This window comes from Cebidichthys violaceus, unplaced genomic scaffold (genome assembly GCF_023349555.1).
Source record: "Cebidichthys violaceus isolate CVI_PGR_0920_01 unplaced genomic scaffold, fCebVio1.0.p SCAF_19, whole genome shotgun sequence".
NCBI classification, from domain to species: Eukaryota; Metazoa; Chordata; class Actinopteri; order Perciformes; family Stichaeidae; genus Cebidichthys; species Cebidichthys violaceus.
In genome coordinates, this window is record NW_027176361.1 from 4244834 (window position 1) to 4269116 (window position 24283).

Below are 24283 nucleotides of genomic sequence, written 5' to 3' on the forward strand. Positions count from 1 at the left end.
GATATAGGAATAAAGATATAGGAATGATGAACGACCTGCCTTCAGACCTCTATTATTTCAGTTTATTAGCATGATCACAAATATATTAGCAGGTCATTAAAGTGCTGCAAACCAACTGATTGAAATGTACAGGAACATTGGGACCTGAAGCTGCCGGGTTAATAATCCTTAGCGAATACTTTTACCTACTCTTGTACTTTTTACTCCATTGCATTTATCTGAAAGCAGTAGTTAAAAACTAGGTGGGCTATGTTATATGTAATATTTTTTTTAATACTAATTTCTTGTGGTGAAAAATAACTAATACATTTGCTCAAATACCGTACTTGAATACAATTTTGAGGTTATTGCACCTACTGTATTTGAGTATTTCCATTTTATGATACTTTAACCTTCTACTATACTACATTTTGAAGGCAAATATTGTACCATTTACTCCATTACATTTATTTTTAAGTAACTAGTTACGTTGCAAATTTAGATTATTAATGCAAAACATAAAATACATAATAAATGACACATTAATGTATCAATAATAATGATCCAGTGATATAATATATTTGTAATGCAGAACTTATAACAGAGTATTTGTACACTCTAGTATTGCTACTTATACTTAAGTAAAGGATCTAATATTTCTTCTACTAATTCTCTCTGAATAATACGTGTGTGTGTGTGTGTGTGTGTGTGTGTGTGTGTGTGTGTGTGTGTGTGTGGGGGGGGGGGGGGGGGGGGGTGGTGGGGTGGGGGGGGGTGGTGGAGGTGGAGGTAGTTGGAGGAGTACGTAAAAAAAAAAGGAAGGGGGGGGGTACGTGATTACGTCACACGCCGCGTTGGCTCGCAAAAAGTGGTGAAAAGTTTTCAGACCCCCTCCCCTGTATGTTTTTGTTGGGGGAAAAAGTTGTTGGTAGTTGACTATAGGTCGCGTGAATGTAGCGTGTCCGTCGTTTTTTTTGTCGCCCCTCGGTAACAATGCGGGGCAGTGCGAGTGTTTTACTTTTTTAGAAGTCGGGAGAGAGAGAGAGAGAGCAGGCTTTACGCGTTTACGTCCTCTGGGCTCGGACCGAAAAAATCTCAGTGGCCATCATCGTTTCACCTCTGAGCCGAGTCTCGTTAGCCAGCTAGCCGCGAGCTAACTACCCAACTAAAGTTAACGCCACCTCGCCTCATATAGTGCGCTTCTTGTGGGGGGACTTCCAGCAGACCGCAGAGATGGCGGAAACCAAAATAATTTACCACATCGACGAAGAGGAGACGCCGTATTTGGTGAAGATACCCATCGCTGCGGAAAATATCACTTTGCTGGATTTTAAACAGGTCTTGAACAAGCCGAACTACAAATTCTTCTTCAAGTCTATGGACCAGGACTTCGGGTGAGCTTGCTGGGACTTTTCTCCCCCCTTTTTTTTTTTCTTTTAAGAAGAAGGGAAAAGCTTTGTGGTTTGCATGCAAATAAAAAAGCTGCTAAAAGTTATTAAAGCTCGAGATGTTGTTGGAAAACAATACTTTTAATGTGCCTTTTTTATTTTCTGCGTGGAGGAGCATTGACTTCGCACTAAAACGCTTGGCTAATTCAAAATAAACTTTATTAAAATGCATGTCAGTTTTACAAAAGTGCAATCCCATCTCGTGACCGGCTGTCGTGTATTTGTCCCAGAAGGAATAACTTGTAAACTTAAGCAAAGCTGCTCGTGCAGGTCGCCGTTCAACCAACACATCCCTATCAGAAGTTATCAGTGATGAATGTATTAAGTGGTTCTATAAATAATAAGGCCATGGAGGCTGGGGACATTTCTCAGTAAAACATCATCATCATTACAATGGGAGGCATTCCCTGTCCCTGCTGCTTTCCTTTGCCCTAATCCTCCTCCCTCCCTCCTTTCCTTCAGTCCATCATCTTGTGAAATCCTCGCCTTTTCTTTCTCTCGGGACTGAAGCCAGGGTTTTGTCTCCCCCCCTCTTTAACACTTTGGCCTGCCAGCCATCCTTTTCATTCCCCTAGCTTCCTCCCTTCCTTTCTCCCCCCTTTTCTTCCCAATCCACTCCTCCAGAAAGAGCCGTCTCCTCTCTATCAATTCATCTTTTTTGTTTCTGTCTATAGCTGCTGTGCATTTTCCTGCAGGAGAATGCATGTTTGTGGTTAACCCCCCCCCCCCCCCCCAGTGAGACCCTCAGGGCTTCTGTTAAATGCATTGTAGTCTTGGATGGATTATTAAAACTGAGGCTATTTGCCTCTTTTGGATGGCACCGATCGGAGCCAAGGAAGCTACAACATCAGCTCAACCCCCCCCCCCCCCCCGATGAAATGGAGGAGACGTCTCTACATTAGGCCTGGACAGAGCTGCATGCAGAGCGTTTGAATGAATAATAGAAACAACACCAGCAACTGACTTCAGAGATGTTGCCCTTTTAAAGATGCTCCACGTCTGCTGTTTGCTTGTTGAAATGATTAGTTGAGTAATCAGTCGGTGCAAACCGCAAAAATGTATTGATCGCTATTTCGGTTATTTATCAAGTGAGAAATGCCGTTTGCCAAATGAGGTGAGCTGCTTGCTTTTTTCTATTGTTTCGTCTCATGACTTTGGGCTCTGGGAGCTTTTGTGTTTTGGCATCTTTGACAGTTTTATTCACCATTTCATAATAAAAGTAGAAGGTACATGGTGGGAATAATCATCTGTAGCCCTAAAGAGGACAGTCTTTATGGAGCGTTATCAAGTAAACTCATTAGACATTAGAAATGTATGATTTATAACAGGAGTGTCGTATTAGACTAGTTGGGTTTAAATACGCATAGCTAATAAACTGGCAACTGTGTGTGTGTGTGTGTGTGTGTGTGTGTGTGCCTAAAACTGAACCGCTATTATCTGCAATATTATGGGCAGAATCCTATCTTATTTACACTCTAATGGCCTCCGTTATTTATTTTGTCTTAACTAGCCGTACCACAATCACCAGTGTAGTTTCCAAGTTAGCTGTCTAGTTAAGAGCTTGTCCCTGTCCAACTGGACAGGACATGTTTTAGACCACTGTGTGCACATTGTTGGTGTTTTTCCCCAAAGGAGAAATGTCCTCCGAAACTCACTCAGCAGAGCAAGGAAAAGTCTTTCAAAGAGAGCGAGGCCGAAAAATCCCCACTTCCAAACTGGCAGCCTGGCATCACACTCTCTCATTTAAATATCTCCAGTTCAGATGAAAAAAATAAATAAATTCAAACATAGCTCTGAGTCAGCTGTCCAATCAAAGCAGGGACGTTTTTCTCTCTCTCCCCCCCTCTCTCTCTCAGACCCCAGAGAGGAGTGTGTAATAGTGTGTGTTTTCATTTCCCCTGGTATGAGGCCAGCTGTCGAGGTGTGTGTGTGTGTGTGTGTGTGTGTGTGTGTGTGTGTGTGTGTGTGTGTGTGTGTGTGTGTGTGTGTGTGTGTGTGTGTGTGTGTGTGTGTGTGTGTGTGTGTGTGTGTGTGTGTGTGTGGCAGTGGGGGAGATCCATGGACCGGTGCTGGGAACCTGGGGCTGGACTGAGGCCATTTGCTGGGTGTCAAGGGGTTTCCACAGGGGAGAGGAAACGGGTTGAAAGAGTGGGGTTGTGTTCACTCACAGTTATTAGATATTCGTCTGTGTACGTCTGGGATCAGGGAGCTGTACGAGCGAGGCTATTGGTAGAAATGCGATGCCGTGTCGGGCGTGAAAGAATTTGATAGTAGCAAGAGACTGGGAGGGAGACTTGTGTATGAAATCCAACAGGTCTCTGCATATTTCAGGGTTGTTAGTGCATTATTCGAGTGTGTGTGTGAAATGACTTCCGACTGGTCGCTTGTTTGTTCGGAGGGTCGAGGAATGAAGACAATTACGCTCTCGAGAGAAGAATGTTGCATCTGTTCATCTGCTGTCGAGATGCAGAGAGGGAGAGAAAACGTCAAATAAATCAGATGGAGGAAGGAGAAACAAAAGGAGTTTAACTAGGATTCGGCACACACGCACACACACACACACACACACACACACACACACACACACACACACACACACACACACGCGCAGCTTTCACATGCTAAATCATCGTGTAACAGTTTATCTGGCCGTATGCTGACACTCGCCCACAAAACCAGCTCTCAAACAGCTGCTTACAAAAGCCCAGTGGAGCCTGACCGAGAGGAGGCACACGGGCAGATGAAGCTGGGAAAAAGGAGAACTTTTAGAAGGAGTTGGAGCAGTCGAGTGCCCAGCCCCTGTCCCAGTACTGTAATAACATAGTGGTGGGCTGCTGGGGGGGTTACACAGCTGAGGCCAAATGTTTGTCTTTCTGGCAAACATGGAGGACGACCGCGGAGGAGGGCAGGATGGACAGATGGATGTGTTGCCTTTAAGGAGCGTCGGCCGTGTGGACGCTGGGCTCTCACAGTGGCTGTTACTGAGAGCTTATTGTTATTTGTACTTTTGTGTATATTTAGTGGTATAATTGTACTGTCATGACAAATGGATTTTGTTTTTAGGATGCAAATTTGAATGTGAATGAGTGACCGGTTGCTTTAAATGGTCAGCTAAGCCTGACCTAAAGCTAACTTAAGCTTAAGTATAACTCGACTAGAGCCTCTTTAGTCAGCTGCATTAGCCACAGGCTGATCCATAAAACATCTGGTAACACATGTAAAAAGGAATATGGCCAGCGAACAAGAACATCTTGTCAAAACACATTTTAGAATCGAGTCCAGCATTTGATTTAGTTCAGCCGTGTCGTCGAAGCCGGATATATTTAATGTAATGTAAACTATTTAATGTCGCTGCAGTTTCACTTTGTGTCTTTATGACCCGTGGGTTGTGGTTCAGCCCTCGTTCCTTCACCCCACTGTCCCGTTCAGACATCCCATAATGTTATGAAGCTGGAACACTGTCTACCTGCTGAGCCTCACCGTGTCTCTCTTCCCTTTCAGGGTGGTGAAGGAAGAGATTTCCGACGACAGCGCCAAGCTGCCATGTTTCAACGGCCGAGTGGTTTCATGGGTAAGAAACGATAAACCTGCTGCGTGTAGAAATAGATTTCACCGGTGACCATTGCTGTGAATCTGTAAATGACCTCATTTCAATAATTTCCCACTGAGGCGTCTGTGAAAATGTCAAAAAACTGTTTTTTTTAATCTTTAAAGTCAGCCAACCTCAGCAGCCCAGAGGCTGTTTTTCTGAAACCACGGTTCCTCTTCCTGTTCGTTTCCCCCCTCGGACTCCTCGTCTGGTCTAACGAGCAGCAATAAAATGAAGCAATTAATTTCAAATCGGAGCCATTAACGTTGCAGGATCGTGTATCATATTACAACATGGAAAGCTGAAGCAAACGGATTAAACGGGAGGAAACAACATCCATGAGGAAAATTAAAATGTTCTTGTAGCTTCAGCCACAGTCTGAGTCACTGTAGCCGACAGCAGCTCTGGTAGCGTGGTTGGTGTCGCTGTTTAAGCCGTTTGAGAGCGACGAAGTCCTTAGAAACATAATCTAACTATTCTAACAACTCCCCTCGTTTTCAATCGACAACTCAAGCTCACAAGCAGCACACGGCATGTTTCTGTTTACAGTCCAGCGGGTTGCCAGGTCCAGATTTCCATACTTTTCCATTTCTCCAGTAGAAGGCCCCAGTGGTTGTATCTCCCCCCCCCTTACCCCGAGAGTTAACATTTGAATAGAGACAAAAACGTCGGATAAGCAGGTTGGAGACTGAAGCATCTGTTAAGTGCATAAGAAGGAGGGAAGGCTTTAAAGGAGGGGGAACAAAGCTCGGTGGACCAGAGGGACTGATATGTGATCTGCGGGCCGAGATGGATGGAGGGATCCCAGAAAACGGGCGTTTCATAGTCGCACAGCCATTGGGGGGGGGCTCGGCCTGTACGGGCTGAAAGACTCCATTAGGTTGAGTTATTTTGACGGGGAATGCAAAGCTTATTTAAATGTCCCAAAAGCTACGGCATTAAAAGGCGATTTCTTTGTCATATTTTAGCCCAACGCGCCCTTAACGACGTCGTATCCGCTCCCTGCGTATGTTTTCATGGTTCATGTAATTGGATGCTGTTTGGTGTTCGTCCTAATTGTCGATGTGTGTGTGTGTGTGTTTCCTCCGTGTGTGTGTCCCAGCACTTCTGTGGCATAAATGAGGAGAGACGGGTTAAGTGTAGGATAGCGTTTCAGTATGCCCCTGAGACGTCCGTCTGAAAAGAGTGCATTGTTTGCGTGTCAGAGTAATTGACATCTTACCCCGCTCCTCCTTTTCAGTCCTCTCCTTTTTCTCACCCTCTTTTCTCTCCTCCCTCTTCTCATTTTTTATTTTTTTTTAGTTTTGTGTCAATTTCTCTCCGCTCCGCATCTCGTTATCTCTACCTTTTTTTTTTTTTTCTCAGATTTGGATTCTTTCTTTCTGTTTCGTCTCTTCCAGCTGGTGTCTTCGGACACTCCGACAGCGGAGCCTCCGGTGGCGGTGGTTCCTCCCGTGGAAACGACGACCCAGCCTTCGCCCCCTCCTCCGCCCCTCCCGCCCCCACCCGCGGAGAGGACCGGCGGCATCGGGGATTCCAGACCGCCCTCCTTCCAGTAAGCAAAGCACTCATTATACATTTACCCTAAAGAGGGGCATCACAAGGCCCCAAAAACCTTCTCAACCCCCCCCCCGTGCTTAGAAGTACACTTGAGCGTCTCCCACAGCTGTAATACAGATACTGTATGTTTTCGTGAATACATCTCATACACTCCCAGTATCACGTTGCTACAAGAATAGCAAGAATACTACAGCTCATTTGAACCTGATCTCAGCTGGGGCCTCCCTTGTTATTGACCTGGGAGAGGCTTCCACTACATTAAACATGCATAACCTTGATTTTTAATGTTGTTACACATAGTTTCATAGTTTAATGTTGAGTATTTGGAGTATTGTTTTACTGCACAGTACATTTTCACCCATGCTAACCTTCTAAAATGAGAGGAAACTACTGCTGTAATCTGACTGGAGCTTGTAGTGTCCAAAACAAATTAAGCATTATAATTATAATCGCTTCTCACCATCACTCTTGGTTCCTCCAGAAGTATGTCGTCTGGGGCTCTTTAGGTTTGGTTTTCGGGGTCAGAAGCAGCTCCATCACGCTGCAGCGCTCTCGTTCACGTCTCGTGTTTGGGTCTCGTCTCCGGCGGCTGCAGGAGGGTCGGTCGCCTGATGGATTTTGAATCCAATTTCAAACAGTTTCTCTTTAACTCCACTAAACGTGTGGTTTTGCAGCCGGTGGAGAAGGAACCGCGTCAGTTTCTTTTCCATGCTGCATTTTTTTTTTTTTTTTTTTTTTTTTGGAGCCGGAACAACACAGTCGCTCATACTGGAAAATGAAACGTCATTTAAATTGTAGGGTCTTTTTTTCTCTCTTCGTCTTGCTTTCATCATGAACCACAAGGCGTTCTGTGTCTTTCTATGTAATCAGCATATTTGTGTGCTAATGGTACTGAAGTCTGCTGCCCTGCGTAGGCTCACTGGAGCGTCTGCTTGTTGCTACATGCATGTTGGCCGGTGAGCAGCTGTGGATGTGACACATGTTCACACGTGACCGTCCCAAAGGTGGCTTTGCCACTAATTGGAGCTAGACCGATTCTATCTGCTGATACTGGCGTATTATAAGCACTGAACTAGCTTTAAGGTAATAAAAGTGTTAGCAATACATAGTTTGTCTATAAGCTGATTATTGTTCAGCTCAGTATGCATCTTAAAAAAGAAAAAAGATGTTTCTCTTAAATATTAATATCAGTATCTGCATACAAATATCCGGTATTGATCGGGCTACACCGTTACCTGTAAGCTTTTTAGTATTTATAATTCACTATAAGATGCAAGTAAAGTGAGCTACGCTATGAAGTGAATGTTTAGTTTAGTCTGTTTGACATTAAATCACACAACTATAGAAATATCACGGATGACTCAGTGAAGACTGTGTTCCATGAGTCCAGAAGACGTACTACAAACAAAGCAGTGCAGTAATGACTGTAACGTGTGGACAAGACACAGACGTTGTGAGCGCGGTCCAGTGAGCTCAGTATGATGGACTCACACATTTCACACAGTGCTGCATCGACTTTGATCCTTTTTTTTCCTTCTCTAAACTGTCCATCATGAGAATGTTAGAGGAGAGCAATGCTAAATATGTTTCATGTTTAGTGGTTATCATGACAACCATAAAGAGATGTAACTTTGGTAAAGTTCTTGCATTAAATCAGCTGAAGTTTCTCACTGTGCTGCTGCTTCGTCTGTTTCAGCCCCAACGCGACGGGCAGTGTGGAGACCTTGGACGACCAGACTGAAACGGAGTCCGTCGTTTCCTTCAGGAGGGAGCGACCTCGGCACAGAGAGAGCCTGGAGCCGCACGGTAACAAACCGCAGACCGCTGCGGCGAAATGAAGAAAATGCTCTCTTTTTTTTTTTTTTTTTATGCTCGCGATTTTGGCTCTGCTCCCAACATCCAAACAATGAATATGTGATATAATCAGGAATGTCGAGAAGTGGAGGAATGTTTTGTAAACGCTTGACGTGAGCAAACATGAATATCTTCCCTCTGGTCTCGCCGTCTGCGTCTGTTCTCAGGGCCTCGCATGAACGGCCAGACTCGACTGGAGCGCCACCTGGCGGGATACGAGAGCTCCAGCACGGTGATGAGCAGCGAGCTGGAAACCACCAGCTTCTGCGACTCCGAGGACGACGACACCATGAGCAGGTGAGGGATCGATGGAGGACGGGAGAGTTAAACTGGGGGGGGGGGGAAGAGTTTGGGTTTGTTTTGAGGAAAGAGGAGAGGCTCTGCTACGTTCATACGCACTGCGGGGGAAATGTTGTATGTATTTTTTTTGTGGGTCTTAAATGTTTGTGACGCCACGTTTCTCTTCTTTGTTGACTCGTAGGTTCAGCAGTGCAACAGAGCAGAGCACCGCCTCAAGGCTCCTGAAACGCCACCGCAGACGCAGGAAACAGCGCCCACCGCGTCTGGAGAGGGTTTGTTCCGTCTTCTCACTTTTCTGTACTTAAACAAGGTTTTGCTCAGAGATGGTATTTTTTGTTGTATGTAAGCAGATCTCATGGTCATTCTGTGTTTTTGTTTTTTTCCACTCCAGGCCTCCTCCTTCAGCAGCGTGACAGACTCCACGATGTCTTTGAACATCATCACCGTCACTCTCAACATGGGTCTGTAAACTCCAGATGTGTTCTTCTCTTTAACTGTCGGTGTTTGGGAAATGTTAAACCAGTCAAATACTGTACTACACTTTCTTTCTTTTTTTTACGTGTGTAGCGTTAACACTGTTGTGATTTCTCAACATCACAGAGAAGTATAATTTCTTGGGCATCAGCATCGTGGGCCAGAGCAATGAAAGGGGGGACGGAGGCATCTACATCGGCTCCATCATGAAGGGAGGAGCTGTGGCTGCAGACGGACGCATCGAACCTGGAGACATGCTGCTGCAGGTGAGGAGGAACAAAGGGGTTCATCCTACATCAGAGGGAGGGCTTTTTGTTTTTAAGGACTGTTCATATGAATGTTTCTTTTTCTGAATTCTGGTGTAGCTTTCAGTTTTTAGACATCGTGAGGCCCATTGTGGGATCTTTTCCAGCTCAGAAACGATTTTAATTCAGTTGTAATTTATTCCTTTTGGTGTTCTTGGCGGAGTTAATGAGCTAAAGACGGCAGATCCTGAAAAATAAAAAGCTGGAACAAAGAAATGAACATCTGCCCGTTATTGTCCTGTCGATGGACTCATCATTTCAGCTGTTCTCATCTGTCGGACTAACTCAAATCTGTGTCTCTCTTTTAAAAAGGTGAATGACATCAACTTTGAGAACATGAGTAACGACGATGCAGTGCGGGTGCTGAGGGAGATCGTACACAAGCCAGGGTGAGTTGCTGTTTTTATTTTTCACGCTGCGTCTGAACACAAGCGGGTACCGGTGGTTCTAATGACTTGTGGTTCTCTCCAGGCCCATCATCCTGACGGTGGCTAAGTGCTGGGACCCGTCTCCTCAGGGCTACTTCACTCTGCCTCGCAGTGAGTACAGAGCCGCCTCCCCCCTTTTTTTTCCCCCTCTTTACTCCCCGGTTAGGTGGCACTCTGTCATCAGTAACGCTTTCCTCTTCTCTCCCGCAGACGAACCCATCCGACCCATTGACCCGGCAGCGTGGGTGAGCCACTCTGTCGCTATGACCGGGGTCTACCCCCCCTTCCCGGGCAGCTCCTCCCTCAGCACCATCACCTCCTCCTCCTCCGTCACCGAGACCGAACGTGAGAGCTCACCTTTCCTCTTATTATTCTCACTTCTTTCATATCCACACAAAACTATATGCTCCACTTTTAATCCCAGTGTCTTTGTCGATAGTCAAAGCCTGAAAAAATGTATCTTTTCCTGTTTCAGTCTCCTTCTGGAGTCATCTTTCACATCTGTCTTTCTGCCTTTGTCGCTGTTATTATGTGATGTGATAAATGATGGCTGCTGCTTTCCTGCCTTTTGATCTCCACCTCTGAGTTCCATTCCTGGCCTTCTTGGTTTGACCCGGATTTCACCTCTTAGTTTCCTCTTTAGCTTCCCTAAAATTCCCTTCTGTCTCTTTCCCAGGTTTCGATGACTTCAACTTATCCCTGCACTCTGACATGGCATCTGTTGCCAAGGCCATGGCCTCGCCAGAGTCCGGTCTGGAGGTCAGGGACCGCATGTGGCTTAAAATCACTATCCCCAACGCGTTCCTCGGTAAGACAAACCTTCTGTGCCTCACAGGACTTTACAGGGCGGAGCGTTATGTTCTCCGAATTAAAGCCGTGTGACTTGAACAAGGGGGAAAACCCCCCAAATGCATCTGTTTTAAGTGGAATCACCTGCAACTGAATCACGAGGAGAAGAGAACCTGTCCATGTTGAGCTTTTTGAAATGAAAGCTTTGAAGTATACTGTGAATCTTTGTCACAAACATTTCCTTTGGGGATGAATTTAGCTCCACCTTTTAGTCTTACGTGTCGTGCATCCTCCACCAGGCTCGGACGTAGTGGAGTGGCTCTTCCACCACATCGAGGGGTTCCAGGACCGCCGGGAAGCCAGGAAGTACGCCAGCAACCTGCTGAAGGCCGGCTTCATCCGACACACCGTCAACAAGATCACCTTCTCCGAACAGTGTTACTACGTCTTCGGAGATTTAAGCGACTGTGAGAACTGTGAGTTACTGGGAAAAACATCGACGGAACGTTGCACCTAATCACATTTGCACGCATGCCTTTTGTGGACACACTGGTGGCTGTAATCACGTGAACATTTCAGTTATGGAAGGATTTCTGTATTGCTCTGCCATCCCTGAACTTGGAACCTCCAGAAATCATTTCATAACGAATATAAAAGAACGTGTCCACAAACTGCAGCAGTTATTACACGTTTAGTGGCCATAGCTTGTCTGTTCTTGGGTCCGATTTTCTAATGCGCACAACATACAAACACGGTCCACCCGTTGTTCATCTCCTCTTATCTCCCACGCAGACATGGCCAACCTTTCCCTGAACGACAACGACGGCTCCAGTGGGGCCTCGGACCAGGACACGTTGGCCCCCCTGCCTCTCCCGGGGGCCTCCCCGTGGCCCATGATGCACACCTTCCCCTATCAGCCCTACCCGACGCATGCCTTCTCCAGCCAGCCGCCTCCGTACCACGAGCTCACCAGCTACAGCTACGCCCCCGGCAGCACCGGCAGCCAGCACAGTGAAGGTGAGCGCAGACCACGATCATCCCGCTAACTACGAATCGTGTTGTACATCTTATCTAACTGCATTTTCTCCCCCCCCCTCCCCCAGGGAGCCGGAGCAGCGGCTCGACGAGAAGCGAGGGCGAGCGACGTCGCAGCACTAAAGGCCCGGGCAGCACCGTGGGCGGAGGGGAGAAATCCCCCTCAGGCGTGGGCGTAGAAGGCGGCGGTGGCGGCGGGGCCGACTCGCGCTCCGGCAGCGGAAGCGAATCCGAGTACTCCACCCGCAGCAGCCTGAGGCGCGGCCACGGCTCGGCCGCGCCCAGCGAGCACAGCCACGCCTCCTCCCAGCGCTCGCATCATCACCGCATGCCCCAGCAGCCCCACATGTCTCCCTACCCGCCGGGCATTCTTCCTTACAACCCCATGATGGTGATGATGGTGCCCCAGCACGCGCACCCGGCCATGGCGGCCGCGCACGCTCTTCCTCACACGCAGCAGATGGCCACGGCCCCCATGCACCCGTCTCTACCCCCGCTCCCCTCCTCCACCCCTGGGGGGCCCCCCGGGGCCCCGCCCACTCGCGACCTGGGCGCCGTGCCCCCCGAGCTGACTGCATCTCGCCAGTCGTTCCACCTGGCCATGGGGAACCCCAGCGAGTTCTTCGTGGATGTCATGTAGTTTTTCTGTCTCGGCGGTGTTGAGTGACCATTCATGTGAAGTTAGTGTACGGTTCACACTTGTTCTGACGCGGATCTGGTGGTTAGCTTTTTGAGCTCACGAGTGCCTATTGGATTGAGGGCACTTGTTACAAATTTGGTGAGAACAGGGTTTAACACTGACAAAGAAAAAAAAACAAACATTTTCTCTTATTAAAATCACTACATAACGGTTATTTTTCCAAAACCTAAATCCAGAAAGACCAGTTCTACTTTCTTACCTCAGCGGTGAGCTAGTTTTTCCTCGAAAAACAAACTTTCAGTGCAAGATTTTGATGGCCTATCAGAGCTGCTCAGCACCCTGGCTTTCTCAAAATCCTCAAAATCCAATATTTTAAGGAAGGGAAGCACCTTCAACAAACCAGCTATGAATGTCAGAGCTGTCCATCCAGGAAGCGCACGGACCACAGTTTAACACTAGAGGGCGCCAGGTACACCGCGTACTTGAAAAGGATACAATCCTGTATACACATCTGGTTCATCACGCCAGATCGGTGGGCTGCACGGGAGTATATTGAGTGCCTTACTCATTTTTTAGAGACATTTTCACACTCCAGGTACATAAAATAACTCCTTTTTGTTCCAGCATTGTTTGACAATGATCTTCTGTGTGTGTGTGTGTGTGTGTGTGTGTGTGTGTGTGTGTGTGTGTGTGTGTGTGTGTGTGTGTGTGTGTGTGTGTGTGTGTGTGTGTGTGTGTATATATATATCTACTTCTATGTAAATGCAAACAATACAGAACAGCGAGCTCTAATGTGAAAAGAAAATAGGTCCAAAAAAATGTCAGGTGAACTTGTGTTTAGTAATCACTGTCTCGGCCTGGTCGTCAGGAACTCTGATCATGAGGAGTTTACGGTTTGGGACTGTAAAGGCTCAACGGTACTAATACGTGCAGACAAAACGCTGAGTGGTACTTTTTGATTACATTCAGTGTATATCTTAAGTAACTGTGATCCAAATGCCCCCATGCTTATTTTTATGTAACTGACTTGCATTATTCACCCATTTCATTTGTTTTGTATGAGTGACTATATAAATCATGTATAACCGAACTATTAAGGTGCTAAATGAAGATTCAACATTTCAAAAAGGAAAAAAAGAATGACATTGACCGTGTCACATTGTTTGATTTCATAACGCCACCTTTTGTTTGTGTACTTGAGAATAAATTTCATACTTACATACTGTCCAGACTTCATTGTTTTAAGAGGGGATTCAAAAGTCAGTTTGAACACGTTTGAATATGCTGATATCTGGAATTTTTTTTCAGCATATTGTGTCAATTTTTTATTTTTTTTTATGATTCAAAAGGCTGCAGTCTTACAATTTAATGAACTTTTCTTGACTTCTCTAGCTGAGTTAATTGAACAATATATACATCTACCTGCATCAAATACATAATGAATATTTTATGAAAGCACCAATAGTCGTTCCTACATTAATCGATTATATTGTCACTATGGAGGCACCAGTGGTTAAAAGTATCTTACTCAAGAACTATTTAAATTTAGCCTAATGCTTCTTTCTCTGTCTACTACATTGCATTTTCTCTCAGTCAAACACTGAAAAAGGTCAAACTCTTCTTCTATGCTTGCAAACTGACTACGTAAACAGACGTTATGTATCATAAAACTATATATCCCAAGAAGCACCGCGGCTAGACAAGATCCGGCAAGACGTGATACGTTGGGTCATTTGGAGGAACAGTCGGGTACTGAACGGACTCAAAGGACTTATCTAAGTTACATACAACGATTAACGGTGGGTAATATCGACTGTTATTGTTATTCGGTGGAAAGAATACAATTATACTATGCTGTTTTTCATGCTTTTAGTCAAAACTGGACAAGTTGCATATCAAACCAACGTCCTGACGTAACGTTAACTGCTAGCTTAGCGTTAAACTACCCGTCACTATTTTCTGTCCACGTTTGCTCATCTGTTTGTTAATTTAAATTATTTTGTTTGTGTGTGTGTGTGTGTGTTAAACAGAAGAACACTATGCTGCTTCGTAAAGTGAGCCAGTCCTCCGCGCTGTGCGGCTCCATTCTCAGGATTCCTCCCGTGCTGTCTGGGTAGGTAAAGCTAACGTTTTGAAGCTATTATTGAACACGTCGTCTCTGGGCGAAAGATTGCAAGTTAAATCCACTTATCCACTTGTATTTGTTTGTTTGTTATTCAGAGGTCAGCGACATGCCGGGGCCGTCGTTGCGGTACAAAACAACCGTCTCTACGCGAGCCAGGCTGCGGAGGTACGGAAACACTACAGGGACATAGGCCTAAACATTATAAAACACATTCTATTCAAACCCACTGTTTTTCAGATGTGTGTGTGTGTGTGTGTGTGTGTGTGTGTGTGTGTGTGTGTGTGTGTGTTACATGCTGTGTGTTTCACGATGTATTCGAGTGTGTGTATTGTCCATGTTGTGGATGGCTGACATAACGTCGGCATCCCCCCCCCCCTCCCGCTGGAAGTGGGGGAAAGTTCACTGGTCACGTGACTCATAAAGGTGCCACCGTGGATGTGGGTGACACACTCTGTTGTCCAGACAGGGTTCAGACCATGTTGACCCACAGCGGGCAAATGTGTAACAAAATGCTCTCTTCTTACTTTTTGTAGCAGTTAAAGATTCTCCCTGTTTGATCTTCAGTAGTTACATTTCACAGTAATAGTTTACAGCTGTTAGCTTGTGTGCGTCTCAAGCATTAATGCGCATGTCGGCTCATTTAATGTAATAGTAACATGAGAAGCTGTTTGTTACTCTGTTATCACGCATTTTACATAACCGTGGTAGAATAGATATCCGCACACTTAAAATCTATGCTATTTATCTATTTATTTTTCGGTCATTTCATGCAGGTGTGTAAACAAACAAATCCCAATCACTGTAGGCAGTACATCTGTGCACACCCTGGCCGTAGAGGCTCCGCCTCCTGTGAACTACAGCTTTAAAGTGCGGAAGGTAGTACTGAGAGGTTTACAAGTGGATGCCACACGTACACAACACAAAAATATGCAATCACGGAGCACCTTATAGTAATATCATATAGTTCCATTACATAGTAAACAGGGCGTTGAGAGGCTTGAGCCACCGTTAATCAAAGATGCCCAGATCTATAAGGGAAACACGCAGGCATTTACGTACATTTTGTGTCTCGTTCAAAAAACTCAATGACGTACAACCGCCATCATTATCCATTTGAAAGACTAAATGCAGAGTACAGCTGCTGCTCGGGGGACTAAGCTGGCTGCTTGTGTCCTTGGGATCACCTCTCACCCACTTGGTGCTTGAGGTCGGCGCTTTAGGCATTTTACCCAGCTGGTGTGCCCTGGCTGGAATTTGGAAAAAATATCTTTAATTCATGTCTTCTTTGTCTCACAACACTGGATTCTAATCACTGAATGTATTAAGAAAGCTTAACGGGGCACACTGCCTTACAATCATTATTTATCATCATTATTTTAATCATAATTTTTTTTTACTGAATTGATGAACTGTTTTTCTCTTGCTCTTCAGGCGGTGCTGGAGAAGCAAGCAGCAGTTGGCAGTGACACTGCCACTAAAGTGAATAAGACGACAGCTGCTACTGTATGTTAAGTCTCAGTTACTATTATTATAGATTTGTTTTATTCAAGATGTGTTATTGTTTTTAACATTTATAACTTTATCAATCTTGTGAACGTCCCTTGAGAATTAAGGGTACCCTGTGTAGTTTTTTTTTAATTTCAGTAATAATGACTTAACTTTCCGCAGGAATCCAAGTCATACGCCGTCAACATTTTCAAGGGGCAGATCGCGACTGCCCAGGTGTTCCCCTACCCCTCAGGTAAAGTTGAGGGGGTTATGTTCATATCTTTTTCAAACGATGTCAGCCTTTCAATAACGAAGCTCTGTAAAAAATGAAGTACAATAAGTTTTGTGTCTGCCGCAGTAATGAATGAAGAGCAGGAGCAGTTTCTCCGAGAGCTTGTGGGGCCCGTCGACAAATTTTTTCAGGTAACTGTCGTTGGATAAATTCTTTTACATACCTTTTTTTTTTTTGTAATGCTCGCCCCCACACCCTGTGTGTTTCTGCTTCCTGTGAGCAGGAGGTGAACGACGCTGCCAAGAACGATGCCCTGGAGAAGGTGGAAGATGACACCATGCAAGGCCTGAAGGAGATGGGGGCCTTTGGCCTGCAGGTGCCGTCCGACCTGGGCGGCCTCGGCCTCTCCAACACACAGGTGCGTCTGCTCGACTACATTTCTGGTTGTTTTCACGACATTATTGTGTCTAGCTAAACAGGCAAGTGCAGTGCGTCTAATGTGATGAACTCGATGTCGCAGTACGCCCGTCTGGTTGAGATCGTCGGCAGCTATGACCTCGGCGTCGGCATCACTCTGGGCGCCCACCAGTCCATCGGCTTCAAGGGAATTCTGCTCTTTGGGAATCCAGCCCAGAAGGAGAAGTACCTGCCGAAGCTCGCCACGGGTAAGCCACTCCTCATATTCTCCTTCTGTTTTATTAATATCTGCAAATCCCATGAAACATGAAAAGACCAAAACCTTCGTTGGATTTCAAAACACGGCCACACCGGGAGGCCCGTGCACATTTTACAAATGACTACACACATCCTATAATGTACTCCTGCGTCTTTTGTTTCATATTCACGTATTACATTGAGAAGGAACATATTCTGAAGAAGAATGTGTGTGTCCCTCCAGGTGAGACTATAGCGGCCTTCTGCCTCACCGAACCAGCCAGCGGCTCCGACGCCGCCTCCATTAAGACCACGGCTGTTCAGTCCCCCTGTGGACAGTACTTCACTCTCAGTGGAAGCAAGATCTGGATCAGGTGAGGACACGGGCGCACATGATCACACTTCTTTTCACCACAAGGAGGCGACATTGTACAAGTAAATCAACGGGATGGCTCAAAGTTGCTTGTGTCTTTCCCTAATCTGATGCCCCCCCCCTTTTTATTGTTATTATTTTCTTGTCAGCAATGGAGGTCTGGCTGAGATCTTCACGGTGTTCGCCAAGACACCCATGAAGGATCCCAAGACCGGGGAGATGAAGGACAAGATCTCGGCCTTCGTCGTGGAGAGGAGCTTTGGAGGAGTCACTAGGTGAGCACATCTTTTCTTTAGATTATTGTTCGTCTGTCACACAGCCTTGATGTCACTTTGTGGGCTCATGATATATATATATATATATATATATATATATATATATATATATATATATATATATATATATATATATATATATATATATATATATATATATATATATATATTCATATATTCTTTATCACAGTGGCCCTCCAGAGAAGAAAATGGGCATCAAGGCGTCCAACACAGCCGAGGTCTACTTTGATAATGTCCGCGTTCCGGCCGACTGCCTGCTGGGCGAGTTGGGCGAAGGCTTCAAGGTGGCCATGAACATCCTGAATAACGGGCGTTTCGGCATGGCGGCCGCCCTCTCCGGCACCATGAAGGGAGTCATCAACAAAGCTGTGAGTGAACGAGTGGAGACGACCTTTTCTCTCCCATCCACTGCATTGCTCTGTAACTGCGTTGTCTACGCTCCGCCCCCTCTTTCGATTGTGCGTTTACTTTGTTGTGGGTGTTGTCGGAAATTTTCCTTCTTTTAGTTCAGCGCGGCATGTTTCTGCTGAGCTATTTCCTGCCGAGGTTACAGACGCTGAAGATTCAAACGTGCTCGGTCACATCTGTTCTCAAACATTCACACCGTTCTTGGCCGACTGTCACCACAATGCGTTTAGAGAGATGCATTGTGTGTGTTTGCATGCACGTGCAACATGCAGGCATAAAGGACACACCCTTTCACTTGTTTACACATAACGTTCTCTTCAGTTGTTCATTCTCAGACCTTGTGGCAATTGTCTTTTGCAACCAGAGTAACTGTGTGGTCACGCTGAGCAACATTCTCGGTGCCACCAGTTAAGGTTAGCTCGCCACAAGATCAAGATTGCTCGCCAAACTTCCTCTTTATGCTACACCCCCCCCCCCCCAAAAAAAAATAGTGTGGAAGTATGAGGAAGCTTACAGGATCCATGCATAACCCATCCGTGCGTTCGATGCCGTCACACAGCCGGTAGTGATGCATTAAGGTGTGAAGGTGATCGCCATTGTCCTCTCTCCATCAGGTGGATCACGCAGCCAACAGAACCCAGTTCGGGAACAAGATCCACAACTATGGAGTCATCCAGGAGAAGGTGGCTCGCATGACCATGCTGCAGTACGTCACTGAGGTCGGTCGAGTGTGATCAACATTTATCACAGCTTTTTTAAATGACAGCAGCGTTGAACTAAATATTGTCAACATCTCAACATCAAGTGGTATTTCCTGTTTTTTTCAGGCCAGCGTAAATACGAAAGCTGTTCAACCAATGAATCCACTTTTGCATTATCGTGTATTGGTGCTGAACACTTGAACATGAACAAGCGTCATAAATTCATGCTTGACCCACTATCTTCTGTGTCTTCTCTGCAGTCGATGGCCTACATGATCAGCGGCAACATGGACAGTGGAGCGAAGGAATTCCAGATAGAAGCTGCCATCAGCAAGATCTTTGCCTCTGTAAGATTTCACTGGTCGAACATGAACACCGGAGGGGCTCATAGTTTCCTGTAATAGCCTCCGACACCAGCTTTAGAAAATGATGCATTCTTTTGCTTCAACTTTTTATTTATTGTTTTTGTACACACATCAGGGTTCTGGGGAACACAGCACCTCCTTTTTCAAAATATGTTTCTGATGTTCCTCTTTCTGTGGAAGACTCTGAGTGGTAGAAAGAGGAATTAGTTGTGTCTATGCCTGTTTCCTGATTTAAGAATTTATGCGATCGTGCTGTCTGCCACCTCCAAAGCTCAGTAACGTGTGTGTGTGTGTGTGTGTGTGTGTGTGTGTGTGTGTGTGTGTGTGTGTGTGTGTGTGTGTGTGTGTGTGTGTGTGTGTTACTCGTTGCAGGAGGCAGCGTGGACTGTGACTGACGAGTGCGTTCAGGTCATGGGTGGCATGGGTTACATGAAGGTGAGTGTGCTCGGTCCACGTCCCGTTTCATTCAAACGAGACAAATGCACATTCTGGTGGTTTTATCAGTTTGTTTTTCAAGTTATTGAGTTTTAGCATTTGATAAACGGATGCGACCATATACTTACAATCCCTAAAAAGCTGCTTCTTGAACTAAGAAACTTGACTTGGGTCTTTTAATAGACTTCCTCTTTGGCACCAAACTGTCCCTCTTCTGGGTTAAGAAGCATGTTGTCACTCCAGGAACTTCTCCAAAAAACATTTTAGAAACTCAGCAACTTATCTAGCCTTTTGACCACAAGAACCCGGGTCTGAAAAGTTCCTAAACCGTAGTTGCTGTCCTCCATAGAAGTTTGTTCTGCAGGGATAGTTAAGCCTTAATAGTTGTATTAACTATTAAGGCTTGAGTTGCCTTAATACTCTATGAATGTGCTGTATATAAGCACAGCCAGCCTCTTATTTGCAGTCATCACTGACTTCATCATATTTACTTAACGGCTCATTTCTACATTAGCCCTGCATGGATCAGAGCAATACTGTTTTAATCAGCTCATCAGTGGTGACATAATCAGCCAGCAATTAGAAACAAACCACATACACATTTATTTGTTCTGTTTCGTATGTGTTCACTGTGTGGTTGCTGAATGTGTTTGCTCGCGCTCTGAAAACACAGATACCACTTTTTTGGTTTCCTCAGGTTAAAAAAAAACTATCTGAAGATATGGAGGAGAAGGATGTCGTGTTTATGTAAATTAATCTCAAAAACTCCTCCAGCGTCGACTAAAGACTTCAACAGAATTAGAACATTTCAAGCTTCTGAATTACACGTATGTGTACAGATGTTTTGGTGAATTTCTTCCCCTTTTGTGTTTCTTTTTTAATAATCATTTTATTGTAAAACATGAAGATGCAACAAAACAGAACCAGACACTATAATTTCCCCCCCTCTTCCTTTTTGAATAAAGGAAGAGGGGGGGGATCATTCAGCACCAGTCTTTGCTCAGTTCTGCTCACAGTGCACATTTTGACTCATTTCATTTTAACAAGAAAGATTCCATTTCTGCTCTTCTGTACAAAATACATCGTCTGCATGCTTAAAATATGACCGGTTACTTGCACATTTCAAAAGGCAGAAATGAATATAGATGGTCTCTGTTCCTGTTTGCAGCTGTTTTCGCTACCTAAATTTAACTTGTGTGAGAGAAGCTGAGATCAAACTGTCATCTATACACGAGTTATGATAAACAACACAGCTTATGCCTCGTGTTGGTTGCTCAATATGCAAAAATAATCATCATCTTTTGTGAATCCGTCTCCTCAGGACAGTGGAGTGGAGAGAGTGATGAGGGATCTGAGAATCTTCCGGATCTTTGAGGGCACCAACGACATCCTGAGGCTCTTTGTGGCCCTCAATGGCTTCCAGGTAAAATCACACGTCTTTGTGATCTGATGATGTGTTTGTGGGAAACGCACAGAGGTTCTGTAGAGAGGAAGTGATTTCTGCTTGCTTTACCAACCGGTGATCATGAAGCAACTTCCTTTTTGCTTGTTTTACACCAAGGACCTGTGTTTCTTAGCACTCGGGGACTTCAATCCCTTTTAAGCTGATTTAAGAGAAAAGGTTTTTGGGCACTTTAAGCAATAGACACTAATAAATCATGTCTGCCTCTCCAGAACGCTGGCAACCAGTTGAAGAGCTTACAGAAGGCCCTGAAGAACCCCATCGGCAACGCCGGGTTGCTCGCTGGAGAACTCACCAAAAGAGCCAAAAGGTTTGGTCTCACTTCTCACGCCGTCTCCTCCTGTTTGGGGTGGGGGGGGACAGGAAGTGCTCAAGCGCCTCGGCGGTGGGAGACGGGGACTTCCCCCCAGACAGACAGACAGACAGACAGACAATATAATAAAACATATAACAGTGATGTGGGTGGTGCTTCTAGTTTGAAGAGAGAGCAGATCTAATGTAAGTGTGACACGCTGTCTACGGTACACGGGACGTATTTAAGCCCAATTTTCAGACTGAACAGATGTTCTTCAGTTTTAAACGGTGTTTGCACACTGCCCAAGTGTTATTATGGGAGGAGAAACTCTGCTGTTTGTTCTGGCTGTCGGTGACATTCTGCTTGTATGTATAACATGGTCTTTTTCTGTTGTTTGTAGAAAGGCCGGTCTGAGCACAGGTCTGACGCTGCAGGGAACCGTACATCCTGAGCTGGCCCAGAGCGGAGAACTGGTGTGTTAAACTTTTCTTGTGTGCGATATCATTTCTATTGTAAGCATTTATTTGCTCGTGATATGATGGGGGAGGGACTGTTCTGCTTTGTTGCCTTTTTTGATTCTTGATTCAAATTTTATTTCTAGACCACTAAAGCCATCGAACAGTTTGGAGCGGTCACCGAGGAGCTGCTGATCAAACACGGAAAGAAGATCATTGGTGAGAGTGTGTGTGTGTGTGTGTGTGTGTGTGTGTGTGTGTGTGTGTGTGTGTGTGTGTGTGTGTGTGTGTGTGTGTGTGTGTGTGTGTGTGTGTGTGTGTGTGTGTGTGTGTGTGTGTGTGTGTGTGTGTGGAGGTGAGGAGAAACCCCGTGGGTGTTCAGTAGAAAGAGAGAAAAAAAATCCCCAACTGGTGCAGGTTTGCCGTTTTGTCATGTCAGACGTTGGGAATGCTTCTCCTCAAAAACTCCGTCTCGATCTCTAACTGGACTCGTTCTGTTGCAGATGAACAATTTGTCCTGAGCAGAGTGGCGGACTGTGCCATCGACCTGTACGCCATGGTGGTGGTCCTGTCCAGGTATGCAAACATTAAAACAAGAACATAATTATCAAACTCTGTCTCCGTCTTTCTCTGTCCCAGTTTCACTCTTTCACTCTCTCATTTCACGCTCCCACTCACTTTCTCTGTGGTCTAAACTAACATTTCTCTTGTGTTTTATTTCCCTCTCTCTTGCAGAGCTTCACGCTCTCTGAGTCAGGGCAGTGCGTCAGCTCAGCATGAGAAGATGCTGTGTGAAACCTGGTGTGTGGAGGTAAGATCCTCCAGTCAACGCCAGAGACACTGACAGAAATGTCTAATATGAGGAGGCTGTACCTTTTCTTTTTTTAATAGTAAATTGTAAAACAATTGTATTTACCGCTCCTCCGTCCCTCAGGCCCACGAGAGGATCATGACGGGCATCAAGAGCCTGAGCTCCGGTGAGTCCAGACATCTCTTCAGGAACCTGAGGGCCATCTCTGCTGTTGTGGTGGAGAACGGGGGAGTGGTGGCTCCTCACCCTCTGGGCTTCTAAACACCCCCCCCCCCCCCCCCCCCCCTCGTACTCTTCCGTTTGGTTTCTTCTTCTGTATCTCTCGCCACGTTCAGGCTCCTGTATGCCAAGTTCTCTCAGACGCCATAACGGCTCCATCACACACCGGCGTCCTTGTATCTCGATTGTCATTTGTGAACCAGTTTTTCTGTCACTTATTTATTTAATGCCGACTCAAGAATTTGGGCTGGATTTTTAATCAATATGAAATAAGAATGAATCAATATAACAGAAAACACTATTTTCACAAATGACCAGTCTAGAACAGCTGATGATTTTGTGTGTGTGTGTGTGTGTGTGTGTGTGTGTGTGTGTGTGTGTGTGTGTGTGTGTGTGTGTGTGTGTGTGTGTGTGTGTGTGTGTGTGTGTGTGTGTGTGTGTGTGTGTGTGTGTGTGTGTGTGTGTGTGTGTGTGGAGCTTTTAAACACAGCATCTACTTTGTGTCTCAGCCTCCATGACTGTATCTGATCTAATGATGTCATCATTTAATCCGTTATGGTGTTATTTTTGTCTGTTCGTGGAAAAATAAATGCAGCTTTGAGATAAAGAGGCCAGTTAACATAGGATCAGTTTTTAGCCATTTTCTTTGATGCACACAGGTATCTCATTTCTACACGTATCTGCATTGTGTTCACATGTGTATATAATAGTGTGGGGTTTTTATGTACTTGAATGCCTTTCTGCATGTGAATTTATCTCACTCGGTGCTCGTCACAGAAACGTTAATGTCGGAAGCAAAAACCGTCGCCTTAGAAACCGGTCTGCAGATGCTGTTCCTGTTAAATCTAATGTACATTATGTCATCTTTGCTCTCTCATTAAGGCCGTCACATTGACTTCTAAAGTGTTTTTCTCTCTGCTGAAGGTATCCGGCATCATTAACTGTAATTGTAGGATATTAACAGTTAGTCTACATACCTGGTACTTACAGTAAATGCACTTGGTGGTGGTCTAATCTGCTGTGTCAAAGCAACCATAGAACTTGAACTAGATCTGCACATTCTTGCCTTTTTATAACTCGTACAGTGACGGACTGCTGCTTTTAAGTTTATCTTTTGACTGAACACGTGCTTGAATAACCGATGTGATCAAATGCCTCTTATGTTATCTGATAATGACTCAACTGTTTGGAATCATTGTTTGTGCAGATCTATTTTGAGCTTTTTGGTTTAACAACACACTTACCTGTTGGGACTAATAAATAAAGTATCTATTCATCTGTCTGTTTTCTGGTGTCTCCTTCTTCAAGCTTTTGTAACTTGTAAAAACGGTTAATTAATGAAACTCAGCAAAAAAGATGACGAAAACCCCCTTTTGATGCATTTCTACTCCCCTTCCCGCCAAACTGTCTTCCTGTTTCTGTTGTATTCATAACAACTTGCAACATAGCTTTCACTTCTGTCTTCCAGGGCATTAACGCTTAAGAGGACAGCCAGTAAGAGCTTTGCCACCAGAGAGCTGCTGGTTGCTTCTGTGCCTGCTTTTGAAATAACGGGAACCTCCA

At 45.3% G+C, this 24283-nt stretch overlaps 2 protein-coding genes across 2 annotated transcripts; both read left to right on the top strand.

Annotated features, from left to right (window-relative positions):
• Positions 1–865: 865 nt before the first annotated feature.
• Positions 866–13619, top strand: dvl2 (dishevelled segment polarity protein 2). Its single transcript, XM_068713328.1, has 15 exons — positions 866–1373; positions 4929–4998; positions 6417–6571; positions 8273–8382; positions 8598–8727; positions 8912–9002; positions 9122–9191; positions 9331–9470; positions 9822–9898; positions 9981–10048; positions 10148–10282; positions 10614–10745; positions 11026–11202; positions 11519–11743; positions 11830–13619. Exons 1-15 carry the CDS (start codon positions 1213–1215, stop codon positions 12399–12401), a joined length of 2313 nt encoding a protein of 770 aa, XP_068569429.1. The 5' UTR covers positions 866–1212; the 3' UTR covers positions 12402–13619.
• Positions 13620–14115: 496 nt separating this feature from the next.
• acadvl (acyl-CoA dehydrogenase very long chain) lies at positions 14116–24000 on the top strand. The gene is made up of 21 exons (XM_068713330.1): positions 14116–14200; positions 14432–14514; positions 14622–14691; positions 15958–16029; positions 16195–16267; positions 16373–16437; positions 16530–16664; positions 16767–16911; positions 17145–17274; positions 17423–17548; positions 17739–17937; positions 18592–18696; positions 18939–19025; positions 19416–19478; positions 20800–20901; positions 21153–21250; positions 21636–21708; positions 21837–21909; positions 22194–22266; positions 22426–22501; positions 22625–24000. Exons 2-21 carry the CDS (start codon positions 14441–14443, stop codon positions 22760–22762), a joined length of 1977 nt encoding a protein of 658 aa, XP_068569431.1. The 5' UTR covers positions 14116–14200; positions 14432–14440; the 3' UTR covers positions 22763–24000.
• The last annotated feature ends 283 nt before the right edge of the window (positions 24001–24283 follow it).